The sequence below is a fragment of the Varanus komodoensis genome, unplaced genomic scaffold (genome assembly GCF_004798865.1).
Source record: "Varanus komodoensis strain SLA01 unplaced genomic scaffold, ASM479886v1 scaffold22, whole genome shotgun sequence".
Lineage (NCBI taxonomy): Eukaryota > Metazoa > Chordata > Lepidosauria > Squamata > Varanidae > Varanus > Varanus komodoensis.
This window is the reverse complement of record NW_025335606.1, coordinates 5,244,162-5,266,575: the sequence shown is the minus strand read 5'-3', so window position 1 is coordinate 5,266,575 and position 22,414 is coordinate 5,244,162. Positions and strand designations below refer to the sequence as shown.

Here is a 22,414-nt window from a genome sequence, read left to right as displayed (position 1 = left end):
GGGGAAGATGGTGAACAGATGAGCTGTTTGCCTCTTAATCAGGTCTCTGGGTGTTGTCCATGGACCACTTTGAGAGCCCCAGTCTCCCTTTTGAGGGCTTTGCTCTTCAAACCTGACTTGCACTGCCCATAAGAAGGGAAAGGGAAAGGGAAAGGAAAGGAGAACAAGCTCAAAGAGAATACTGTTTTCTGACAGCCCTTCAAACAGAGGATTCCCGTCCATAAATTAGGAGACCTTGCCACCCTAGCAGAGTGGCCCTGTTGCTTTCCTCTTAGCCACTTCTTTGGTACAGCTGGAGACAGAGATGATTTGGCTAAAATTAAAGAGAGTGTTGCCAGTTTCATTCAGGGCTCCCTGGTCTCCCCCCACTCAATCATGTTGTGTATGGTGACCACACTTTAACTCTTAATTAAACCATGCAGGGTGTAATAATTGGAGACAACACTCAGACCCTAACCTGCCAAATGTGCCCAGAGCCTGTTTCAATGCCGGGGCCTAGACTTGGTGGGAGAGGATGAAAACAGCTGTCCTTTATTTTGCCAAAAGAGCTAAGCACAGCAGAAAAGCTGCCTGCAGTGATCTGTTTTATTTACATAAACAAAGCCGCTTCTTCCTGCAATCATGGACAGCTGCTGTAAAGCGAAGGTGCAGAATCCCTTCCAGCCCAGGGCCAAAATCAGCTTTAGAGGTGGGCATCACACGGTGGGTGGGACTGGAAAGAGGTGGGGCCGAATGCAGAAGGGGCAGAGCCAGGATGCTAAAGAACACAAATAGGACTTTTTGTTGTAGAACTTTTCTCTGCCTAAACAGGCATAGTAATTCTACTGTAAGAAGAGCAAGATGGAGTAGCTACACATGACTTTTTTTCCTGGGAGCCCTGGAGCATCCCATCTAGCAGCACCCTTGTGTTCCTCCCGTGCAGGACATGGCAACGAAGGCAGGGTGGGTGATGGCGGGCAGCGATTCCAGTTCCTGTGTTTCAGCCTCAGTGTCCCATCTGTAAAACAGCAGGCAGGGTGATTTTTCTCCCAGCGGTGGTGGCTGGGAGCTGCCAGATTGCGACCCGTGTTTCCTCACCGTGCTCTTCCGTGCTTTCAGAGGTGGACAGCGTGGGTCAAAGCCATGTCCAGTTGGCCCAGATACTACGAGAAGAAGCCAAGAAAATAGAAGACTTCAGGGAGAAGCAAAAGCTCCACCGTAAGAAGGTCAGGAGCTCTTCAGTAAAATCTGGAATGGGGTCAGTGGGTAGGACTGCTGCTTTTACCCAGGTCTGTGTGATTGACGCTAATGGGGATTCTAGAACATGTCTCTGTCCCTCCGAAGCCTGAGAAGAGGGTCCACAGACCCTCCGTGTCTTCAGCGTTGATTCTAGCTGGAGCCCAGTCTGCGTTGTGATGCCCACTAGAAGGAAGAGGGCTTAATATTGTTGCTGCTGGTGTGCATCTCTGTGCCTTACTTATTGAGTCATTAAAATATTTCCATCCCATCTTTATCCGAAATGGATTTCAAGATGGCTTTCAAACCAGAAAAGCAACAGCATCTTGAGATACAAATCCAATGTATAACAACATGTAATAAAAGGATTCCATTGTATGATAAAACAATCAACCCTTAAAATACCAAGGGAGCCGAGATTCAAGGTGGATGCCAGAAAGTACTTCCTGACAGTTAGGACCTGAAGGCATGAATGGGCTGCCCCAGGAGGTGGTTGAGGCCCCATCGGTGACGATGTTCAAGGGTAGGCTAGACATGCACATGGTGGGCATGTCATGAGTGGAACCAACTGGAGCCAAGGGTCAGACTAGATGGCCTGTGAGGTCCCTTCTGACTTGCTCTGTTTCTATGTTTCTACCAGCTGAATAAAAAGGTTTTGACCTGGCGCTGAAATGAATAAAGCATCAGCGCCAGGTGCACCTCTCTGGGGAGCAGGTTCCAAAGCTGGGGTGCCAGCACTGGAAAGGCCATTTCCCAGGTAGCTGCTCTTCCAAACTCCTTCAGAGGGAGCTCCCAGAGAAGGACCTCTGCAGAAGAGCTTAGTTTGGGCGGGTGTATATGAAATGAGATGTTCCGTCAAATATCCAGGGCATAAACCATTTAGAGCTTTGTATGTCAAAGTTAACACCTTGAAAGGGTATGAAATTTGAATACCTGCAAAAGGAAGCGAATTTAAAATAGGTTGTCTCATTTGGAGAGCAACTGTATGGACCCTAGGCAGTCCTGAGGAGGCCACGGGGATCCTTCAAAGCCCCAACCTTGGAACCGTGGACCAGGCCCCTCCGTTCCGCATGTGTTGGCTGCTTCTCCGAGGTTGGAAAAGTGACCTTGGAGAAGGGGAAAGGGAGTGTTCTGAGGCACAAGGAGGGGAGGAGACGGGGTGGGGGGTGAGACTCCAGCATATTCTGGTGGCACTCCAGCTTCCTTCCTTCCCCCTCTGAAGTGTTGTGGCAAGATGGCCAAAGTCGGCCGTCTTGCTGAGCTGCAGAGTGTGAGCGGTGGAGATCACCTCCCAGGCCTCGGGCTTTGTGCCGAAGGCCTCCGTGTTTATGAACGACAAAGGCACAACCCACTGGCTTTGCACCCTTTGCAGTTCATACACAAGCTGAGCGTTGTGCAGAATATACAGTCTGTAAGTGGTCACCGGCAGGAGGTGTCTTACGGCTTCAATCTTGGGCATACCTATATGCTTAAAAACAGAGGAAGAAGTCCGAAAGAGGCTACCATCAGCTGGGTATCACAGAGCCCACAGGCAGCGTCAAGCCCCCGGGCTTCAAGCATCTTCTGAACTCTCTCAGGTATCAGAAGGCCTGACTTAGATGCTTGTAGCAAGGAAGTGTGGATTTGCTTTGAAGCCGAGGTGGAAGACAAGACGCAGCATCTCTCTTTCTTGTTACTCCTGTGTGGTCTTCTGTTCTTAGAAGGGAAGACCGTCTCCTTTCTTCTTCCTTCAGTGCAGAACAGATGACTAATACTGGGTACTTTCTCGATAGGTTGAACTTATAATGGATGCCATTCATAAAAACCGGAATATGCAGCACAAGAAGACTCTGGAGGTGAACCGTTGTTCTCAAAATATGACATCAGACCCGCGTCCCTCATTTTCCACTAAGCTTGTATGCAGGCTCAGCGATGCCCAGACTTTGCATAGGAAAACGAGGGAGGAATAATTTCAGTATCCTGTGGATATTTCAACAACTGGCCAGAAACAGATGGGATTCCCTTCTTGCTGGTTTGGTGTGCCCCTTTCCCTCACAGGTCCCTCCTCCCCTCCGTCTGGAAAAATTCAGTCCTTTCCAGTTTGGGAAAAGAACGCTAAGAGCAACTTCATTGCCCTTCCCTCTTTTGCTAAGAAGGTTTTGTAGGTTTCCTGCTTTGCAAAACCTGTTTGACCAGTGTTAAATGTGGGTCAGAAGAAGTGTGTGGATACCATGGGAAGTGAAGTGAAGGTCTGACTCTCTTCAAGCCTCTTGAGCTGGGGAACGAAACAAACCGATGTCCCAAATGTTGTCTGAGAGCGTGGGGCCCTTTCATTTCTCAGCCATATGCTGGCTGTGGTGGATGGGAGTGGCAGTCCCACACACTGGAGGGGGCTGGGTTGGGGAAGTCCGAATGATTTCCTCTGCACTGTTGCCCCTTTTATCTGGTCTCTTATCCACTCCATTTTTATCCTCACAAAAACAGCCCTGTGAAGTAGCTTTGGCTGAGAGTCCATGACTGGCCCAGAGTTACCCAGGGAGCTTCATGGACAAGCGGGAACTAAATGCGGCTCTCTCGTGCTCCAGTCCAGCACTCTAACCACTACACCGCACTGTCCCCTCCTGCAAACTCTTATGTTTTGCCTTTCCACAGGCCAAGAGGCTGTATGAGCAGCGGTGCCGGGACAAAGATGAAGCAGAACAGGCCGTCCATCGGAGCACCAACCTGGTCACAGCAAAGCAACAGGAAAAGGTAACTGAGAAGTAACAGGTGTGGGCGGATTGAACCGGGACAGGGCTGAGGCAGAAATTGTCAGGAAAACAGAACCAAAGAAGGGAGAACGGTGCATTGCAGTGGTGACCCCTACTTTCCAGGCCGTGTGGAGGGGGGCAGGGTTGCAAAGAAAAAGCAGGGGGTCAGTGCATCGAGTTTGCAGGTCTTTTAAAGACAAAAAAAGTTTAACAATTACTTATTAGGAAAACATGGAGGTGGGCAGAGAAAACCGAGGGGTGGCCAGGCACCTCAGCGGACGCTCGGTCACCAGTCCACCGCTTCTCCATGATCGCCTTCTTTTCATGGCCTTCAGCCTCAGCAATTTGCAAGGATGTGTTCTTGCAAGGTTGTTTTTCAGCCATATCTTGGTAGGGATGTATAGGCTACACACCAGACATAAACTGGTGTAACTCCTTTGCCCTGAGGAACCCTGGGGGTCTGGGAGAAGTGAAGGGTTATAGTACAGAGCTATCAGCCTTATCAGGATGCAGCCCCTTCTTATTTTCAGCTTTGTTTGATGAAATATTTGCTAATGTGCACATACACACCCATCAGGCTGCACTTAATTCTTCGGGCCTTAAGCTCAGCTTAGTTGTTGGTGTCAGCAGTGCCCGGAAGTCGCAGTGAACGTTACAGATCTAGGGAAGGCTGAGCTGAGGTCTCCTACTCTTGCTCAAGAAGCTGGCGGGAAACCCACAGGGTCCACTTTCTTCCAGAGAGTGGCTATCCTATTGTAGTCCTGACGGCTCCTTTCCACTTTGCTTCCCTTCCAGCTCTTTGTCAAGTTGGCGCAGACAAAAACAGCTCTGGAGGATTCGGGTGAGTGGCCGTGGGGAGTGCAGTCGCCAGTGTTCGAACTGACCTCCGCTCCTCTGCCCTCTTAACAGCGACTCGCTCTGCAGACGTCTCTGTGCCACGAAAGGTGCCTGGCATGAGATCCAGCCAGGATTAAGCAGGGACCAGGTTGGATGCTTGCGCCCCGTGTGTGGCAGAATATGTCATTTCATGCAAGCCGCAGGGTCACCCGGCTCCCTGGATACCGTTCTCGACTGCCTCCCTCTGCTTGGTGTGCGAGCACGGGGGGGAGAGGCCGAGAGGGAGGAACACAGTGAGGAAGCTGGGTTCAGACAACACAATAACAAGCATTTTGGCAATATCCCACTCCGCCCATGACTGGGTTAGCATGGTGTCTGAATGCTGCAGTTCTGCAGACGTTAGACACGTAGAAACAGCGCGAGACAGAAGGGGTCTCCCAGGCCATCTAGTCTGACCCCTGGCTCCAGCCGGCTCTGCTCATGGAACCCCCAGCCTGATTGTCCGTGTTGCCGGCTCTTGGATCCAGTCCTGCTCACCATCTGCGGTGGCTCCTACAGACTTTTGCTGCTGGTCAGTGATTATTCCTAGGGGGAAAACTCGCTATCCCGCTGCCTTCTGCACTGCCTCAGAGCTCTCTTCCTCCACACACGCACCAGCCTACACGTAATGTGCAAACTCCCCAGGGGAGAGACCTGTCTTTTGTTCGTGCTGCCCCCTCTGGTGCCATGTGCATTGATGCCGTGCCCCTCTAGAGAAAAAAACAGCCATTTGTCCGCCAGGTGAAGCTTGTCCCATTAAACAAGCATGGAGAACCCAAGAGGTTGTGTAGGCAGCCTGGCCTCTCTCTGGGCCCTGGTCTCCTGGCTTGGGGCAGGTCTCCTCCCTTGGCAAATGGTCGAAGTGGCTCTCCTGAGGCCTTGTGGCCGACAGCAAAAGCTTGGGCTAAATTCCAGTGGTGTTTTGGCCCTGCTCGGTGTGCCTTTGGCCTCGCTCCGCTGCCTGATGGCCTCACCAACGCTGGAGCATGTCCCCTCAGCTTTGCATAACTGATTTCGGCCCTCGGGTTGAAAGACATCCAGCACCCTTGCTTTAAAAGCCAGACACGGGGGAGAGGCTTTAGGCCAGCGATGTTAAGCCATTTCGGCAGCCGGGGTGTGGCTACAGGGCTGAATTTAGATGATCTGCTCTCTCGAGATTACAGGTGGGGAAACTCAGGAGAAGTTTCTAGTGGGTGAGGTTGGGAGGCTAAATTTTGGTGCTTTTCTCCCTTTTCTTTAGCATGCAGAAATGGTGTTTTTCTTGACTCCGCTGCCGAGAAGGTGGCGTGCCCGATGGCGATGGGGCATGGTTTCCCAACAACACTCTGTTCCTGGAAGGCCCAGTGGGACGGAGTGTTGCTCCTGGACACCGTGTGAGGCATTGCTGGCCCGGGAGCTCACGGAGAATTTTGTCACGGGCAGGCACCCGCTTTCCAAAGAGTTCAAAGCATGAAACCCCATGGCCATCTTGTAAAGCGGGCGTGAGGGACCTCTTTCAGCCCGAGGCCAATTCAACGGCAGAGAAGCCCCCTGGGGCCTCAGCCCAGTGGTGGGCGGGGCCAGAGGCAAAGGGGGCAGGGCTAAATGCATGCATATTTCGAGCTCTTATTGCTGGTCGTGCAGCTTTAGCGGAAGAATTTCAGCCCTTTTGGAACGGGAAAGGCTACATAAACGTGGCAAAAGCGCCAAACAGCTGCTTGTCGGACAGGAAGGGTGTCGCCCGCTGGCCCAAGTTCAACTGTGCCAGCCACCATTCCCGCAAATGCTGCTGAGTTCTCCTGTCACCCGCTGAGAGCCACGCGAACGTCCACAATTTTGCAGGGATGAGGCAGGGCTGATTCCACCCCTGTTTACTTAGGAGCCTTGAGTTGCCCGAAGCACGAAATCTGGCTGGTTATTCCTGGCGGGACACAGGATCTCTCCTTCGGCCACCAGCCCACAAGTCAAGACATTGTCCGTTCGCTGTCCTTTAATGCTTGGTCTAGAATTGTCCCCGGCCGCTCCTCCAGCGTGACCGGGACGCTCTCCTCTGTTCTCCGATTGCAGACAGGGTGTACCAGATGAACATCGGTGCTCTTGAACGAATCCGGGAAGAGTGGCAGAACGAACACATCAAAGCTTGTGAGGTAAGAAAGCAGCAGGAGGAGGAAGATGTATTTGCCCCTGCTCAGAGCTGGGGCGGGTAGTCCGGCTCAGGGAGACCTTTGCCCTTTTGGCACAGAAAGGCAGGCCAGCCATCCTGGGTTGTCATGCCGATTCACCCCAAAAAGGGAAACTCGTCCCCCAGAAAAAGAGGAACCTGGATTGCATATGACATTATGAGCAGAAATACCGTGCATCTCACAGTCGTGTGAAAAACTGCGGGTGTAACCCATGTGCCTTGCTCAGTCCGCTGCCCAGCACCCAGCGCTGATGTCCTCAAGGCTCAGCATATCCTGGATTGTTATCCCAGACTCTGACCGGACAGCCCTGCAAATATCTTTTCCCTGAAGATATTCCAAATGGTTCTCTTTCTACAAGGGTCATGGCCAACTGGGGCATTGAATTTTCACTTCCTCGTGGATGGTTTGAGTCAAAAATGGAGGTTTCCAAACCTGCTCAGCTAGGGCTGGCGAATTTAGGACCAAGGAAGGACAGGGGTGTTGAGATGAGTCTGATGGTTACAGGCAGACTCTGTTCAAAATCTGGAGTAGCTTCTCCAGAGCTACCCTGCCCTCTGCAAAAAGAAGAAAAAGAAAAGGAATAATTCATGTTGAAGTCGTAAAATCCTGCCTGGCAGAATGCACAGCGTAAGCTATGTCCTTCCAGTGGCTTGTGTGGTTTGTGAATTATTTTAAAAGTTGCGTCACAACATTCCGTTCTTCCTGAGTTTCGGTTCAGGTGTTTTCTTTGCCAAGGTTCTAAAGGTTTTGTGACCATTTTATATTTCTGGCTCTTCCACCCCTGTGCTGAGACAGGGGACAGTTATTTTAGAAAAAACAACCAAGTGACCCTTTTGGAAGGAATTCCATATTCACGTTTTGACTTTGGCTTTAATGCTTCTCCTCTTTAATGCTGCAGTTTTTTGAGAGCCAAGAGTGTGACCGCATAAACTACTTCCGGAATGCATTATGGCTTCATGTCAACCAGCTCTCCCTGGAGTGCGTCAAGAATGACGACGTAAGTAAGGCTGCTTCTGCCTGGGTTTCTGCAGCGGTTTCCCCAACTTTCTGGATCGAGCGCTTTCTTTCTTTTTTGAATAGCCTTGTTGCTCCTGCATCCTCCTGTGAGGAGCCCAAGCCTGCTATGCATCCTCCTCTTCGCTACAACAACAACCCCGTAAGGGCAATTAGGCTGAGATTTGGTGATTGACCTAAAGTTACTCAGGGAGCTTCCAGGCCAAGTGGGGACTCGAACCTGGCTCTCCTAGGACCCATTTCAGCCCTCTCACCACTACACCACACTGCCTCTCTGTGCAGATGTGCATTAATGAATGAGATTTATTGCACATTGCAAATTCCCCCCTCAGCATCCCAAGATCTTTTCCACAAATCTGCAGAATCCACATGACTGAGAAAAAGCCAGACTGTTTGTTTGTTTATATGTTTAAAGTTTTTATAGACTGTCCCATTACTAACATCTTGGGAGGGTTTACAAGAAGCAAAGATAAAAATGAAACAGCATCCACCAAGTCACAATAAAATCACAATGAATACCAATTAAACATTAAGGTGTTAATGTTTGCAGAATCTGCTGGTTGGATTCATGGAAATCCAACCCATTTGCTTCTTGCCCTGAGACATTGTGAAGGGCGGGATATAAAATCTCTGAATGAATGAATGAATGAATTCTGTAGCACACCTGGTGCCTGGAGCAGCACTGCCCGCCTAGGGAGCGGGCCTGGACCACGGCGCTGGCTGCAGGGGCCTGAGAGCCTTTGCTTGGAGCCGCTAAGCGCTTCCTGTTGGCTTGGCCATTTTGGAAGAGGACTCCCTTTTGCGTCTCGCAGAGTTACGAGGAGATCCGGAAGAGCCTCGAGCGGTGCAGCATCGAGAAGGACATTGAGTGCTTCGTGAACATCCGCAGGACGGGTACCCTCCCCCCAGGTAGGTGGACGGGTCTTGGGTTTCTGCAGTCCCCGTGACCTGAGCTGGTGCCTGACGCCCATCTCTCCTTAAATGTGGGGTCTGCCCCATTCATGCGTCAAGGGACAAAGGCCCAGAAGCCACACAGCTGTGTGTGTGGGGAGAGCTCTTGCCATCCGTGGCCTTCTCTTGCACTCTCTTCCTCAAGTCACTTTCTTCCCTGGAAGCTGGCTGGGATTGGGGTGCCGTGGAGGCCAGAAGCACTTGCCACAGCGAGTCTGGTGCCACCAGCTCGCAAGGGCGATGAACGGCTGGTCTCTTGTCTTTTAAAATCAGATTAGAATACCTAAGGACCCTCGTCCTGTTGGAGAGTTCCTCAGTGCTGGAGAGTTCTCCAGGGGCTTGTAAGCATCCAACACAGAGCAGAAGTAGTGGTGGATGCGATTTCCACCTCTGTGAAATGCTTCTCGCTCTGCATTTCGGGAAGACGGCGATTTTTGGAAGGCCGGGGAGCCAGGAGGAAGCTGCGCATCCTGGCAGCTCTGTCCTTCCCCCCTCCCCCACCTGCAAAATGCCTCCTTTGCACAGTATCCTCGCGCCGTAGCCTCGCTGCTGATCTTGCAGGTCCGTTTGCAACCCCAATCCTTCCTCCCTTCTCCACCCTTGCAGCTCCGGTGGTTTATGAAAATTATTATAACTCGCAGAAGAATGCTGTCCCAGGAAGGAATAATGCTCCAGCCCCTGGAAGGTGAGACTCATCAGACCGCTTGGAGTGGTTTATTTAGTTGTATTTGTGCCGTGCTTCTCTGCTGAGATGGGCTTAATAGGAAGCCACAAGAAGGCACAGCAAGACGTTCCCTGGGGCCTCCCAGAACATGCCAGGGGCAGCCTGGGAACTGCGCCCGTGCCTGCCCTTGCAGGCTCCCCTGGCTTCCCCGCTGCCCTTCTACCTCCCTGTCTCCTCCTCTCCCGCCGGGAGAAGGAAGAGAGTTGCCTCATGGGGACCGAAGCATCACCACGCTCTGCGACCGGTCCTGCCATTCCCCAGGGCGCCTGTGATCGTATGTGTGAAGGGCCACTCCTGACAAAGTCCTTGCCCCGAGGAGCCTGCAATCCTAAATGCAGGAGAGATGACAAAGCAGGGGTGAAGAACACGCGGGCCGTGTGTCGCTCGCCCTGGCTTGTTTGTGCGCCCCCCGTTGCTGCTGCCACTGAATTGGCTGCAGCAGTGGCGAAAAACAGAAGACGGGTGGGAAACATGATGTCCCTCTATGAGTCCCTCAAAGGCTGTCACAAAGAGGAAGGTCAAGATCTCTCCTTGCTGGCGCCAGAGTGCAGGACACAGAATAATCCATTCAACCCAGATTCAGGCTGGACATCACGAAAAGCTTCCTGACTGTCAGAGCAGTATGACAGTGAGACCAGTTGCCCAGAGAGATCGTGGGCAGAGACATTCAGAAAGAAACTGGTGTAAATTGGAGTCCTGAAACACCAGAGGATTAGACCCAATGGCCCCTTCCGACTCTGCTATCTATGAATCTATGGTCATCCCCAGGTGGTTTGGCCATAGTTCCTGGCAGTAGGAGCTTTAAGCTAAAGACGGCGGTTATTTTGGCTCTTCTCCTTCAGCCTTTAGTCCCCCCCATCCTAGACCTGCTGCCCCCAAGAGCGTCCCTGAAATGGAATTTGGCCCTGAGTTCATACACTCTGCATGACAAAGCCCCGATGGCCTTCGTGTGCCGTTCTAACTCTCCTGTGATTCTGTGGCATCGACTTTGCAGGCAAATATGGTGCCCCGGGAGCAGGTGCACATTTGCCATCACTGCTGGGCTCCCTGGAGCTTTCCGGGGGCGAGTCTGTTTCCCAGGCCCGTGCACCTTGCTTCCCCGCCAGACTGCCTGCTCTTTGCCACCATCGTGGTGCATTTGGGGGCTGTTCCAGGATTGGCCCTTGCAAGAAGGCCAGGGTGCAGCCCCCATTGGATCCTGACCCCTGGAGCTTGCCTGGGACCTCAGGAAGATGGTTGAAAAGCAGACGGAGCAGAAAATGCTTTCTGTACCAAGGAGAGAAGCACTCCTGGTCTTAATTTGTGTCTTTCTTCTGCTTGCAGGAGGCCAAAATTGCCCATCCCAGCCAGCGGACCAGGTAAGCAAGCAAGCCCAGTGCCTTTCTGCAAATCGAGATGCGCTGAGGAAGCCCCTTTTGCCGCTCTTTGCTGCGTATCCGTCTTCCCTCTCCTTTTCAGCTCAGGCCTAACCCAGCAAGAGTTGCACCAGGCCAAGCTTTGATCCTGGCCTATGTTGTGCTTCCGTGGCAGCCAACCAGGTGCATTTGGGAAGCTGCAAGCACTGCGGGAGGGCACCCTGTGACCCGGCCTCCGATTTCCCATTCAAAGCAGCTGGGGGCAGACTGGGACTGGGATGCTTGCAGCCCAGAATTGTCGGCACTGACTGGCAGCAGCCCTGAAGGTTCAGACGGGGCTTGTTCCTGGCTGTACTAGAGATGCCCCAGACTGGCCCCAGGGCATGGCAGCACCAAAGCCCCACAGCAGAGAAAACGTGGGTACACATGCACTTTCTCCAGTGGGTCGTCAGCAGCTTAAAAAGCATGGGATCCAATACGTTAAGTGTTTTGGAGTGCTGCGTCCCAGTTCTGGGCACCGGAGTTGGAGCAGGAGGCAGAGAAAGTGGGAAAGGTTCAGGGGAGGGCAATGAAGGTGGTCCAGGGACTGGGGACAAAGTCCTGTGAGGAGAGACTGAAAGACCTGGGCGTGTCCAGTCTGGGGAAGCCTGGGGGGAGACATGGTACTTGGAAGCTTGTCCTCAGTCCCTCCAGAGTGCAGTAACGGAACCATGAGCTCAAGTTACGGGAAGGCGGAGTTCAGCTGAATGTTGGGAATGCTTCCTGACTATAGACATCTCGCTCAATACGAGAATGGACCCAGTGACCTCGGGAGGCCATCGGCTCCCCCGGGGCACTGGAGATGCAGCTGGACAGACACCTGGGAGGGATGCTTTGACTTGGAGGCCTGCCTTGAGCAGGGATTGGACCCGATGGCCATCAGGGCCCCCTCCAGTTCTCCTTCCTTGGGATTCTGTAATAAATAGCTGAATTTTAAGTGGGAGAAGCAGCACAGGTGATAAGGTTTAAGCCCCACTCCTCCAAACACTGCACGCTCGGTCTAAATCCCCCTATCCTACCCCTAGCTGCTTTTAATAGAGAGAGGAGAGGCTGAATTCTAGGACCCGACAAGCCTGGCTCTGCGTTTCGGGAGTTCCCGGTGTGTCCCGTGTGGTCTCCACCCTTTTAAGACAGCACCGTCAGGGGGGAAGGACTGCTTAAGGAGATGCGTTGGTGAAGCCAGGGCAGCTGGCTTGTGGCTTCCCAGATGCTTTGGCTGACAGCTCCCATCAGCCCTAGCCAGCAGTAAGGGGAGATGGGAGTTGTGACCCTCCGGACATTTTGACCTACAAGCTTCCCGTGCCTGCTTTAAAGAAGAAGAAAGCTGGCCTGGGATTTGGGAACAGAACAACCTCAGAGAGGATAAAGTTGACACTTCCAGTTGTGATAGAGCACAATAGGGCGCTTAAGCTTGGTTGGGGGTGTCATCACACTGGATTGGCAACTACACAAAACCCTATTTCTGGCCTTTCCTTGGATGATTCTCAGGGAAGAAGCAAAGCACACACCGAATGGCTGAATTGCTCACTTCCGAGTGGACATGTGTCTTTCGTGAAAAACAGTTATGGCAGGTCATGAGTCTGAGCAGAGACAAGGTTGTATGGACAGGTGGGGAGAAGACCTCCTTCCCCTCCAGCTGTTTTCCCACTTAGTAACACCTCTGTAAATTCTTGTACAGCTTGAGGAGGATGGGACTCTGCTGCAGTAGCTTCACTGGGCACGTCATGAGCAGGCAGACAAGGTGTACGGTTTATTGCTCCTCCAGACCTTGTGCCTGAACCCGGAGCCTTGTGCCGTTGGGTTTTATTTAAAAACACAAAAAGCCAGCCATGAAGACTTAGTTTTAGCCTAAAAAAATTAAGTGTGAATGTGACAAACGGGACTGGAAGCATCTATGATATACAGAGACGCTAAGAGGGGAACCTGCCGTTGCTCTTACAGTTCCCTTTCCTTGGAATGACCGTTGCATGAGAACACTGCAATTTCTCTGGTAAAGGTCTCATTTCAGAACTGCATTTCTTCGTCGTGGCCTCTGTGCATCACACATATGGGTTGCTGTGCCTGCGCAGTGCCTAGGCCGGAAGATTAGAAAGCTAACGGTTTTTGGCAGGAAAACTCTGCTCCCCTCCCCCTTTGTGGTATAAATAGAGCGGAGTGTCCGCCATTTTGCTCAGTCTTTGCGACCGCCGTTCGCTGTGCCTCGTGCCTGTTCGTCTCTTGCTATAGATCTGTGCCTCTTCGCTGTTTTTTCTCAAAAAGTTTAAACTTCTCTTACTCCAAGTTTGTTCTTCTCCCCGATTCTGTCCGTTTTCTTCTTGAATTCTTTCTCTATATATATATAAAAAAAAACACCAAAAATATTATCTTACCCTCTATACTGTCCCCTTTTCTTCATTTTTCCGCGATGGCGCAGTGGGCGGCATTCCGCAAGTGTATTGAATGTGGATCTAAAATGTCGCCGGCCGATCCACATGATCTATGCCTCCTCTGCCTCGGCGAGGGGCATAGGACCGACAAGTGCGGTCATTGCTTGGCGTTTACCAAGCAGGCACGAAAAAATAGGGAGAATCGTCTCAGAAAGCTCCTATGGGATCAGGCATTAATGCAGTCCGACCAACTGCTCCTACGGCCTGCTTCCTCTTCGTCCGCGCCTCCTCAGCGCTCCTCCTCCACCGTGGGTGCTCCGGCGAAGCGTCCTTCCTCGACCTCTGCCGACTCTCCTCAGCATCCTTCGGACGAGGGCGCCACTTCTATGGGGGCTCAGTCGCTGCCTTCTCCCCCGACTAAGAAACGGGAGAAGTGCAAGCATACCAGTCTGGATAAAACTTCCACCCATAAGAAGCTGAGGAAGGAAAAGGTGGATAAGCCCGCTCGCAAGAGCAAGAAACCTGACCGCCCAAAACAACGAGGCTCAGGTTCATTGGGCTTTTCGGTATCGACGGCCGCCACGGTACTGACCCCCTTGGGACCGGCCCTGCAACTCGTTATGCAGGTGACACCACCGGGATCCCCCAGGCCAACCACTCGGCCTGAGAGCGTGCATCCCCAGCAACAGGAGGAGCCACTACGGGAGTCCATCTCTGATGGCGAAATCAGAGACTCCCCACCGAGGGGACGCTCACCAACACCCATGCCACCGACTGAATCTCATGTGGCCTCAACATTACCTCCCAGAGGTCGCACCTGTTCATCCGAGTGTTGAGATGAAAGTTGGTTGATTCCGGGATATGGTGCTCCCCCCGACTGGGGTGGGTACCAGCCATATCCCTATTTCCCTCGTGAGCAGAGATCACCATCGGTCCTGAGGGATGTGCCATCCACTCCAGGCGTACGGAGACGAGGCGCCCAGCCTCCCCTGAAACCTCCTCCTCCTCAAACGACGACCGGCCGCATTACATGGAAGACTCCGAGGACTCGGAGGTCGACTCCACATCCCCTGATGTGGCTGTCGCATATCAAGGGCCTGCTTCACCCGACGAACCTCATGTTTTGTTCACAGAGCTCATGTCCCGCTTGGTTCATTCGCTTGAAATTGAAGCCCATCAACAGCCAGGCCCTTCGACAGATCGCTTCTATGACGTCGTTCGGGGAGAGCAGTCCGCATCCATAGCTCTGCCGCTTATAACTACACTGCACCAGGCTATGGTCCAACCCTGGGACCAACCGGCCCAACCACAAGCGACCTCCCGCAGATATGAGGCTATGTATAGAGTTCGGGACGATGACATTCCCTTCCTGCTCCATCACCCAAAACCGAACTCTCTTGTGGTTGAATCCTCCCAGGGCAGGGAGTCCAGGGGACATACCGCTCCTCGGGACAAGGAAGGGAGGAAAATCGATATGCTTGCGCGCCGAGTCTATGCGGCCTCTGGACTCGGCGTGCACATATCGAACTACGAAGCGACACTGGCACGTTACCAGTACTTTATCATGCAGAAACTGGATAACGTCGCTTCCTCCCTTCCAGACCACCAAGTGGACCTTGCCAGGGTTTTTATTAAGGAGGCAATGCAGGTGGCGGTACAACAGCTGTCTACCGCTCGTCACCATGTAGACACCGATTCAAGGGCCCTCGTCAACGCCATCTCGCTACGCCGACATGCGTGGCTGCGCAATTGTAATTTCCCCGATGAGATGAAGTGCAGAATCGAGGAAATGCCTTTTGATGGTACCGGTCTGTTCCACCAGAAGACTGACTGAAAATTAAAGGCGATTCATGAATCACGCCTAACCGCACGCCGCATGGAGCTCCCGCAAAAACGTAAGTGGCAGTGGCCCTGGTCGTCCTACCGGAATCGCCCATATTATCCACGCCAGCAAAACTACCCTCGAACCCAACAATACCAACAACGGCAGCGTCAGAGGCAGCAAGCACAACAGCGTTTTTCCCAAGGCCGTAGGCGATTCGATACCGATAAACGCCCACGTTGATGGCTTGCGTGAACCATCCTCTCTATTCCAGCACCACCTTCCCTTCTACCTTTTGGGGACCGGCTCCAGGGCCGACTCCCCATTTGGGAGTCCATCACATCTGATAGGTGGGTGGTATCTATCATCTCGTTCGGATATAGGATAGAATTCGATGTTATCCCTCCTTCGAGCCCGATTTGCTTCACACCTTCTTCATCGGTGCTACGTGATGAAGTCTCACAGCTACTTCTCAAGGGAGCGATTCGAAAATTGTCCTGCTCGGAAGGATTGCATGAATTCTATTCCAGATATTTTACGGTGCCGAAAAGGGACGGTGGTCTCTGTCTGATCCTGGACTTACAAACTCTTAACAAGTACATCAAACCAAGGAAGTTCCGGATGACCACTTTACAGAACATTCTTCCATTATTGAAAAGAGAGGATTGGTTCGCCTCACTGGATTTGAAGGATGCTTATTTTCATATTTCCATCCATCCTTCACACAGACGCTTTCTACGTTTTACTGTCGGATCCGACCTGTTCGAGGTTAACGTCCTACCCTTTGGCTTGGCCACAGCCCCTCGAGTCTTTACAAAGTGTATGGCACCGGTATGCGCACACTTGTGGACTCGCGGAGTACAGGTTTACCCATACTTGGACGACTGGCTGATCGTCTCGCAATCCGAACAAGCTCTCTTGTCTGATATACAAATGACCTGCGCTTTGTTCGATGCTCTCGGCCTCTGCATTAACCGCGACAAATCGACCCTTATTCCCACGCAGGTCATCGATTTCATCGGGGCACGACTCGACTCGACTCGACCCAGGAAAAAGCTTTCCTCCCACCGGAATGTCAGAATGCTTTATGCAGCCATATTCATCGGATTCGACTACACGGAACGGTTCCAGCCTTGTCTGTTCAGAGACTACTAGGACATATGGCTGCTGCTATTGCCATTGTCCCGTATGCCAGGCTACGTATGCGACCCATTCAACTGTTCTTCAACGCTGCCTTTCAACCGCAACAAGATCCTGCCACCAAGCAGATTTGGATCCCGCCTGCAGTCCTTCACACTTTAACGTGGTGGACCATCACAGACAACCTGTCGATCGGCACCCCGTTTCGGGCACCCCGTTTCGGGCACCCCGTTTCGACCACCTCGGCCAACGGTGACTCTGTACACCGACGCATCCCTCCTGGGATGGGGTGCGGCATGTTCGGGACTTCGGGTCCAAGGTACTTGGAACCGATGAGAGGCGAGGAAACACATCAACTTCCTGGAACTTCTGGCAATTTTCAACACCCTCAAGGCTTTCAAGACTGTGTTACGCCGTCAAATTGTCCAAATTGCATCAGACAATATAGCGGCAGTTTTCTACATCAACAAGCAGGGGGGCACAAAATCTCCAGCCTTAGCACACCTATTGATGGACATTTGGGACTGGTGCATACCGAGGAACATCACGCTTATGGTGGTTCACCTGGCTGGAACCGACAATGTCGAAGCAGATACATTAAGCAGACAGGTGTCGACAACACACGAATGGGAGTTGGACAAACAACTTTGTGAGGGACTCTTCCGCCTGTGGGGTTATCCGGATGTGGACCTGTTCGCCACGCAACAGAACAGCCTGTGTGCCCTTTACTGTTCCAGAGCGGGTGTCGGGCCGGGATCGATGGGAGATGCTCTCATGGTCCCTTGGAGCAACATGACTTTTTATGCGTTTCCTCCAATCCCACTTCTGACGAGAGTGGTAACAAAAATAGCCCAGGACAGGGCCACGGGGATACAACTGACTCCGTGGTGGCCGAGACAACCATGGTTTACCACTCTCTTGCTGCTGTCCAGAAGAACGTTCCTTCATCTACCAACTCTCCCGCACTTGTTAACACAACAAGGAGGAGCGATCTGCCATCCAGATAAATTCTCTCTGAAGCTGACGGCATGGCAAATCACCTGATTCACGTCACCGAGTCGGTACCGGGGACACCTCACGCTACGGGTGACCTCACTCAACACACGGTATATGCAGCCCCGACTTCGAATTCGACAGCGAATATCACGATACCGATGCCTCCCGACAGAGAAATTCAGGCGATTATCGAATCTGCATTAAGACCGTCCACTCGTCGTTCCTATACGGCTAAATGGAGAAGATTCTCCTCTTTTGCGGAGTGCCATTCGTTCTCCCCTGCAACGGCTTCAGTCACCAGTATCTTACAATTTCTTTTACATTTGCATCAGGAGGGACTTAAACCGTCATCCATCAAAGTTTATGCAGCCGCTATATCCCATTATCGTGGCACTATACACGGGTTATCAGTCTTCTCACAACCGCTCGTTCGGCGTTTCATTAAGGGACTACAAAATTTGCATCCGTCTATTCGCCCTGCCGTGCTGACGTGGAGTCTTTCTGTAGTACTCCAAGCGCTTACCAAACCACCGTTCGAGCCTTTAGCAACTGCGGACTTACACCTGGTGTCATGGAAAACTGCCTTTCTAGTAGCGGTTACATCAGTACGAAGAGCTAGCGAGCTTTGTGCTCTCCTCATAGACCCACCATTTCTGAACTTCCATAAGGAAAAAGTTGTCCTTCGGATGGATTTCTCCTTTTTATCCAAGGTGGCCACATCGTTCCCCACATCAGGATATCGTTCTACCGGCTTTCTTTCCATCATCGTTGACCCCGATAGAATGTGCTTTACACACACTTGATGTTTGCCGCTGCTTGGCTTTTTACAGATCCCGCACTGAATCTTTTCGTACTACTAATAGACTTTTTGTTAAATACTCCAAGCAAAAAAAGGGATCACCAATATCATCTCAGAGACTCTCTAATTGGATCACCCAGACTATTGTCCTGGCTTATCAGCTATCGAAAATAGATTTACCTGTCTCTCCAACTGGCCATTCTACACGAGCGGTAGCGACCTCGTCCGCTTTTGCCGCAGGGGTTCCGTTGCAAGACATCTGCAGAGCTGCGATCTGGGCTGGTCCATGTACTTTTGCCAAGCATTATCGGCTTGATGTACGTGCCAGACGGGACTGCTCTTTTGGTAAAGCTGTTCTCTCATCCATTCTTTGATGATGACACCTCCCTCCACCGAGTCTGGTAAGCTTGCGAATCACCCATATGTGTGATGCACAGAGGCCACGATGAAGAAAAGCAGGTTGCTTACCTGTAACTGATGTTCTTCGAGTGGCCGTCTGTGCATTCACACAACCCACCTGCCGGCCCCACTCGGTGTTGGTGAGTGGATATCATGTTTTTTCTCGGTACCATACTATAATTTGCATCAGTACCATTTGGATTATGTCGCTGGGTGGTTATTTTTTTTCGGTACCGAAATATTAACGGCATCGGTACCGGGAGGTTATATCGCTGACTAGAGATTGTTCTTGGTACTGTACTATAATTCACATCGGTACCGTGGGAATATAATGGTGTCTTATCATTACTTTATTTTTAACCTTTAGAGGGCAAACGTGCGGTCTTCAAGACTGAGCAAAATGGCGGACACTCCACTCTATTTATACCACAAAGGGGAAGGGGAGCGGAGTTTTCCCACCAAAAACCGTTAGCTTTCTAATCTTCCGGCCGAGGCACTGCGCAGGCGCAGCAACCCATATGTGTGAATGCACAGATGGCCACTTGAAGAACATCAGTTACAGGTAAGCAACCTGCTTTTCCCAGGTTTCCTGGGTGGTTGGGAAATTGGCGTTAATTATGACTTCTTAGGCATACAGTGCTCATTGCTCATGCTCTGGATTTTACAGTGGACCCGGAGTACTGTACTGTGGACGGCTACAGCTTGATACATCATCACTAGCCTGGAAAGAGTAAGTCTGTGGATTGCAGAAGAGACTTGTGTGTGGGTGGGAAGGGATGCTGAGGGTTTGCCGCTGTGCTGAGCCGCATTTCCTGCCATTGGCAAATGTTCGAGGCTGGGGGCTGGGAGAAGGTTTCCACTCTGTTCTGTGTCTTGAGCAAACTGCGAGGCTGTGAGAAATAGGAGGAAATACCCTTCAGTCTTGCAATATCCAGAAAGTGAACCTGGGTGCTCAGAAATGCTGAGGTTGAAAAGTGAATCTCAGGAGCTGAGCGTGTGACGAAATTTCTCCACTGAAGCGGAATATTCTGGGACACTTGTTCCCATGGCCTGATCTTTGCTTGCCTGCCCTGGGCCTCGGAGCTTGTTATGCATTTAGTGATAGAATCTGGAGGGACCCCAGAGACCATCAAGTCCCACCTCCTGCTCAGTGCAGGCTCTGTAGGGCAGAATGAAGCATCAGGATTTCTGGCAGGTGGCTGTGGGGTATCTGTACTTGGCTTCTCCCCTCCTTGCTTCCTGAAATCCTCCCCTTCCCCCTTTCCTGTGGTTGCTTTCCCACCCTTGGAGTGCAGCTCTGCAGCTCTTTCCATGCCAGCTGTAAGGGAATGGGGGTGTGGTGCGGCCGTTCCCAGCCTGGGGAATTGTCCCCAGCCTCAGATCTGGGGATCTGATCTATCCTGCAGCCTCCCAGATGCGATTATGTGGTTATGTGGTCAATGGAATGCTGAATTGACCACACTCGGTGATGTGGTCAGTGGAATGCTGAAGTAGCTTCGTGAGAAAGTCATGCCGTGTACGTCCTCGGAAGTCCCCTTCATGCTTTGCTGACAACTTTGGTTTTTTCTCTAGATCTTAAAGGTTTCTTGCCATGCTGTACCTCCATGAGGAAAACAGATCAGAAAACAGCAAGCAAGCAGTGCCGGAGCTGTGCCTTTTCCGTCTCTCTTCACGATCGCGATTTCTTTTCGGCTGGATTCATTCTCCTTTTCAAAACCAAGACCATCTGGAGATACTATCCTTCTGCAACAGAGGATGTGCACAGAGCAGAAGAGTGGTAAAAACCTGGGACTTTTTGGTATCAAATTCTGCAGACAGATTCTTTTTGATTTCAGGGAAGGCAGATAGAAGTTTTATATCTTAGAGATTTAGGTTTGGATATGCAAATATATGTGCAGATTCTCATGTAGTTATGAAACCCAATGGATGTCCTTCTGGAACTTGCTATTTCCCTACCTGACCTACCTTACAGGGTTGTTGTAAGCGTACAATAAGGGAATCACATTATGTTGTCCTGAACTCTCTGAAGGAAGCATGGCATATCGTGGCAAAAGCTGGGGATGCAAGCAGGGGAGGCTGTTTTTTAAAGTGTAAGTCCAGAATCTTATGAAGTCGAGAGCAAAAGGACCAAAGGACTTTGTAATTATTTTAAATAAATATTAATAACAAGTTGAACACTTACTTGCCTGTGTATGGTTGGGTATCAACGTGCAGGAATCAAAAGATTCGTATTTAAGGCGATTCATCTTCTGTGCTGGTATAGGGAATCTGAACCCCAGAAGTACAGAGCCTAGCTTTTTGAAATTCTCTCCTTGCATTAAAGAGAAAGAAATATCGTCACTAGTCCTCATGGTTTTGAGGCTAGAAAGTGTGTGGGTGCAGTTTGCTGTGATCCAAAGAAAGCCACTGCGAAGTTCTGTGCTATGGACAGACCTCTGCTGTTCCCAGCATGGCTTTCAACCCTTCCCTTCACTCCATAGCTCTGACACACCCATTTCGCAGGCATCGATCCATGTTTGTAATGCTCAAAATATGTACAGAATATTAATTTGGAGTCTCTGCCCATGGGCATTTATTTTTGAAATTATGCTTACACATGATGCCTCGTTCCTGGAACATGCCTCATCACAGCAACACTTCCCAGTATGTTCCCACTTATTGAATTCAGTGGGGCCTCCTGCTGTGTGAAAAATGCATATGGATTTGCTGCCTGCACATTAACTTCCATATAGCCTGAAGTGCCTGATCCTGCCTAATCTTGGAAGCTAAGCAGGGTTGGGCCTGGTTGAAACCTGGATGGGAGACTTGAGTATATGATTCTGTGATTATTGTTGTAAAGTATCCAGAAAGGATAGGCTTAAAATTGAAAAATTTAGGCTTAAATTGAAGAAAGTAGGGAAAAGCACTAGTCCACTCAGGTATGACTTAAATCATATCCCTGATGAATATACAGTAGAGGTGACAAATAGATTTAAGGAATTAGATCTGATAGAGTGCCTGAAGAACTATGGACGGAGGTTTGCAACATTGTACAAGAGGTGGCAACTAAAACCATCCCAAAGAAATGCAAGAAAGCAAAATGGCTGTCTGAGGAAGCTTTACAAATAGCAGAGGAAAGAAGGGAAGCGAAAGGCAAGGGAGAAAGAGAAAGATACACCCAATTGAATGCAGAATTCCAGAGAATAGCTAGAAGAGATAAGAATGCCTTCTTAAATGAACAGTGCAAAGAAATAGAAAACAATAGAATAGGGAGGACCAGAGATTTCTTCAAGAAAATTGGATAGGAAGGGAACATTTCATGCAAAGATGGGCATGATAAAGGACCAAAATGGCAGGGACCTAACAGAGGCAGAAGAGATTAAGAAGAGGTGGCAAGATTACACAGAAGAACTATACAAGAAAGAGCTTAACGTCCCTGATAACCACGATGGGGTGGTCACTGACCTCAAGCCAGACATCCTGGAATGTGAAGTCAAATGAGCCTTAGGAAGTCTGAGCAACAACAAAGCTAGTGGAGGTGACAGTATTCCAGCTGAGCTATTCAAAATCCTAAAAGACGATGCAGTAAAAGTGCTACACTCAATATGCCAGCAAATTTGGAAAACTCAACAGTGGCCACAGGATTGGAAAAGGTCAGTTTACATTCCGATCCCAAAGAAGGGCAATGCCAAAGAATGTCCAAACTACCGCACCATTGCACCCATTTCACATGCTAGCAAAGTTATGCTCAAAATCCTACAAGTTAGGCTCCAGCAGTATGTGGACCAAGATGTACCAGAGGTACAGGCAGGATTTCGAAGAGGGAGAGGAACTAGAGATCAAATTGC

At 50.8% G+C, this 22,414-nt stretch overlaps 1 protein-coding gene across 3 annotated transcripts in view; it reads left to right on the top strand.

The window, feature by feature from the left end:
- The window catches only part of PSTPIP2 (proline-serine-threonine phosphatase interacting protein 2), a 35,925-nt gene extending 15,163 nt beyond the window's left edge, over positions 1–20,762 (top strand). For 2 of the 3 annotated variants that reach the window (XM_044431080.1, XM_044431079.1), the window contains 11 exons: positions 1,099–1,205; positions 2,988–3,050; positions 3,847–3,945; positions 4,740–4,785; positions 6,867–6,946; positions 7,881–7,979; positions 8,809–8,905; positions 9,554–9,632; positions 10,995–11,029; positions 19,255–19,317; positions 20,160–20,762. In XM_044431080.1, coding sequence (XP_044287015.1) covers positions 1,099–1,205; positions 2,988–3,050; positions 3,847–3,945; positions 4,740–4,785; positions 6,867–6,946; positions 7,881–7,979; positions 8,809–8,905; positions 9,554–9,632; positions 10,995–11,029; positions 19,255–19,307 — 758 coding nt within the window. In that variant the 3' untranslated portion in view covers positions 19,308–19,317; positions 20,160–20,762. The remainder of the gene's footprint in view (positions 1–1,098; positions 1,206–2,987; positions 3,051–3,846; positions 3,946–4,739; positions 4,786–6,866; positions 6,947–7,880; positions 7,980–8,808; positions 8,906–9,553; positions 9,633–10,994; positions 11,030–19,254; positions 19,318–20,159) is intronic. The other variant, XM_044431081.1, reaches the window with a different exon arrangement.
- Positions 20,763–22,414: the final 1,652 nt, after the last annotated feature.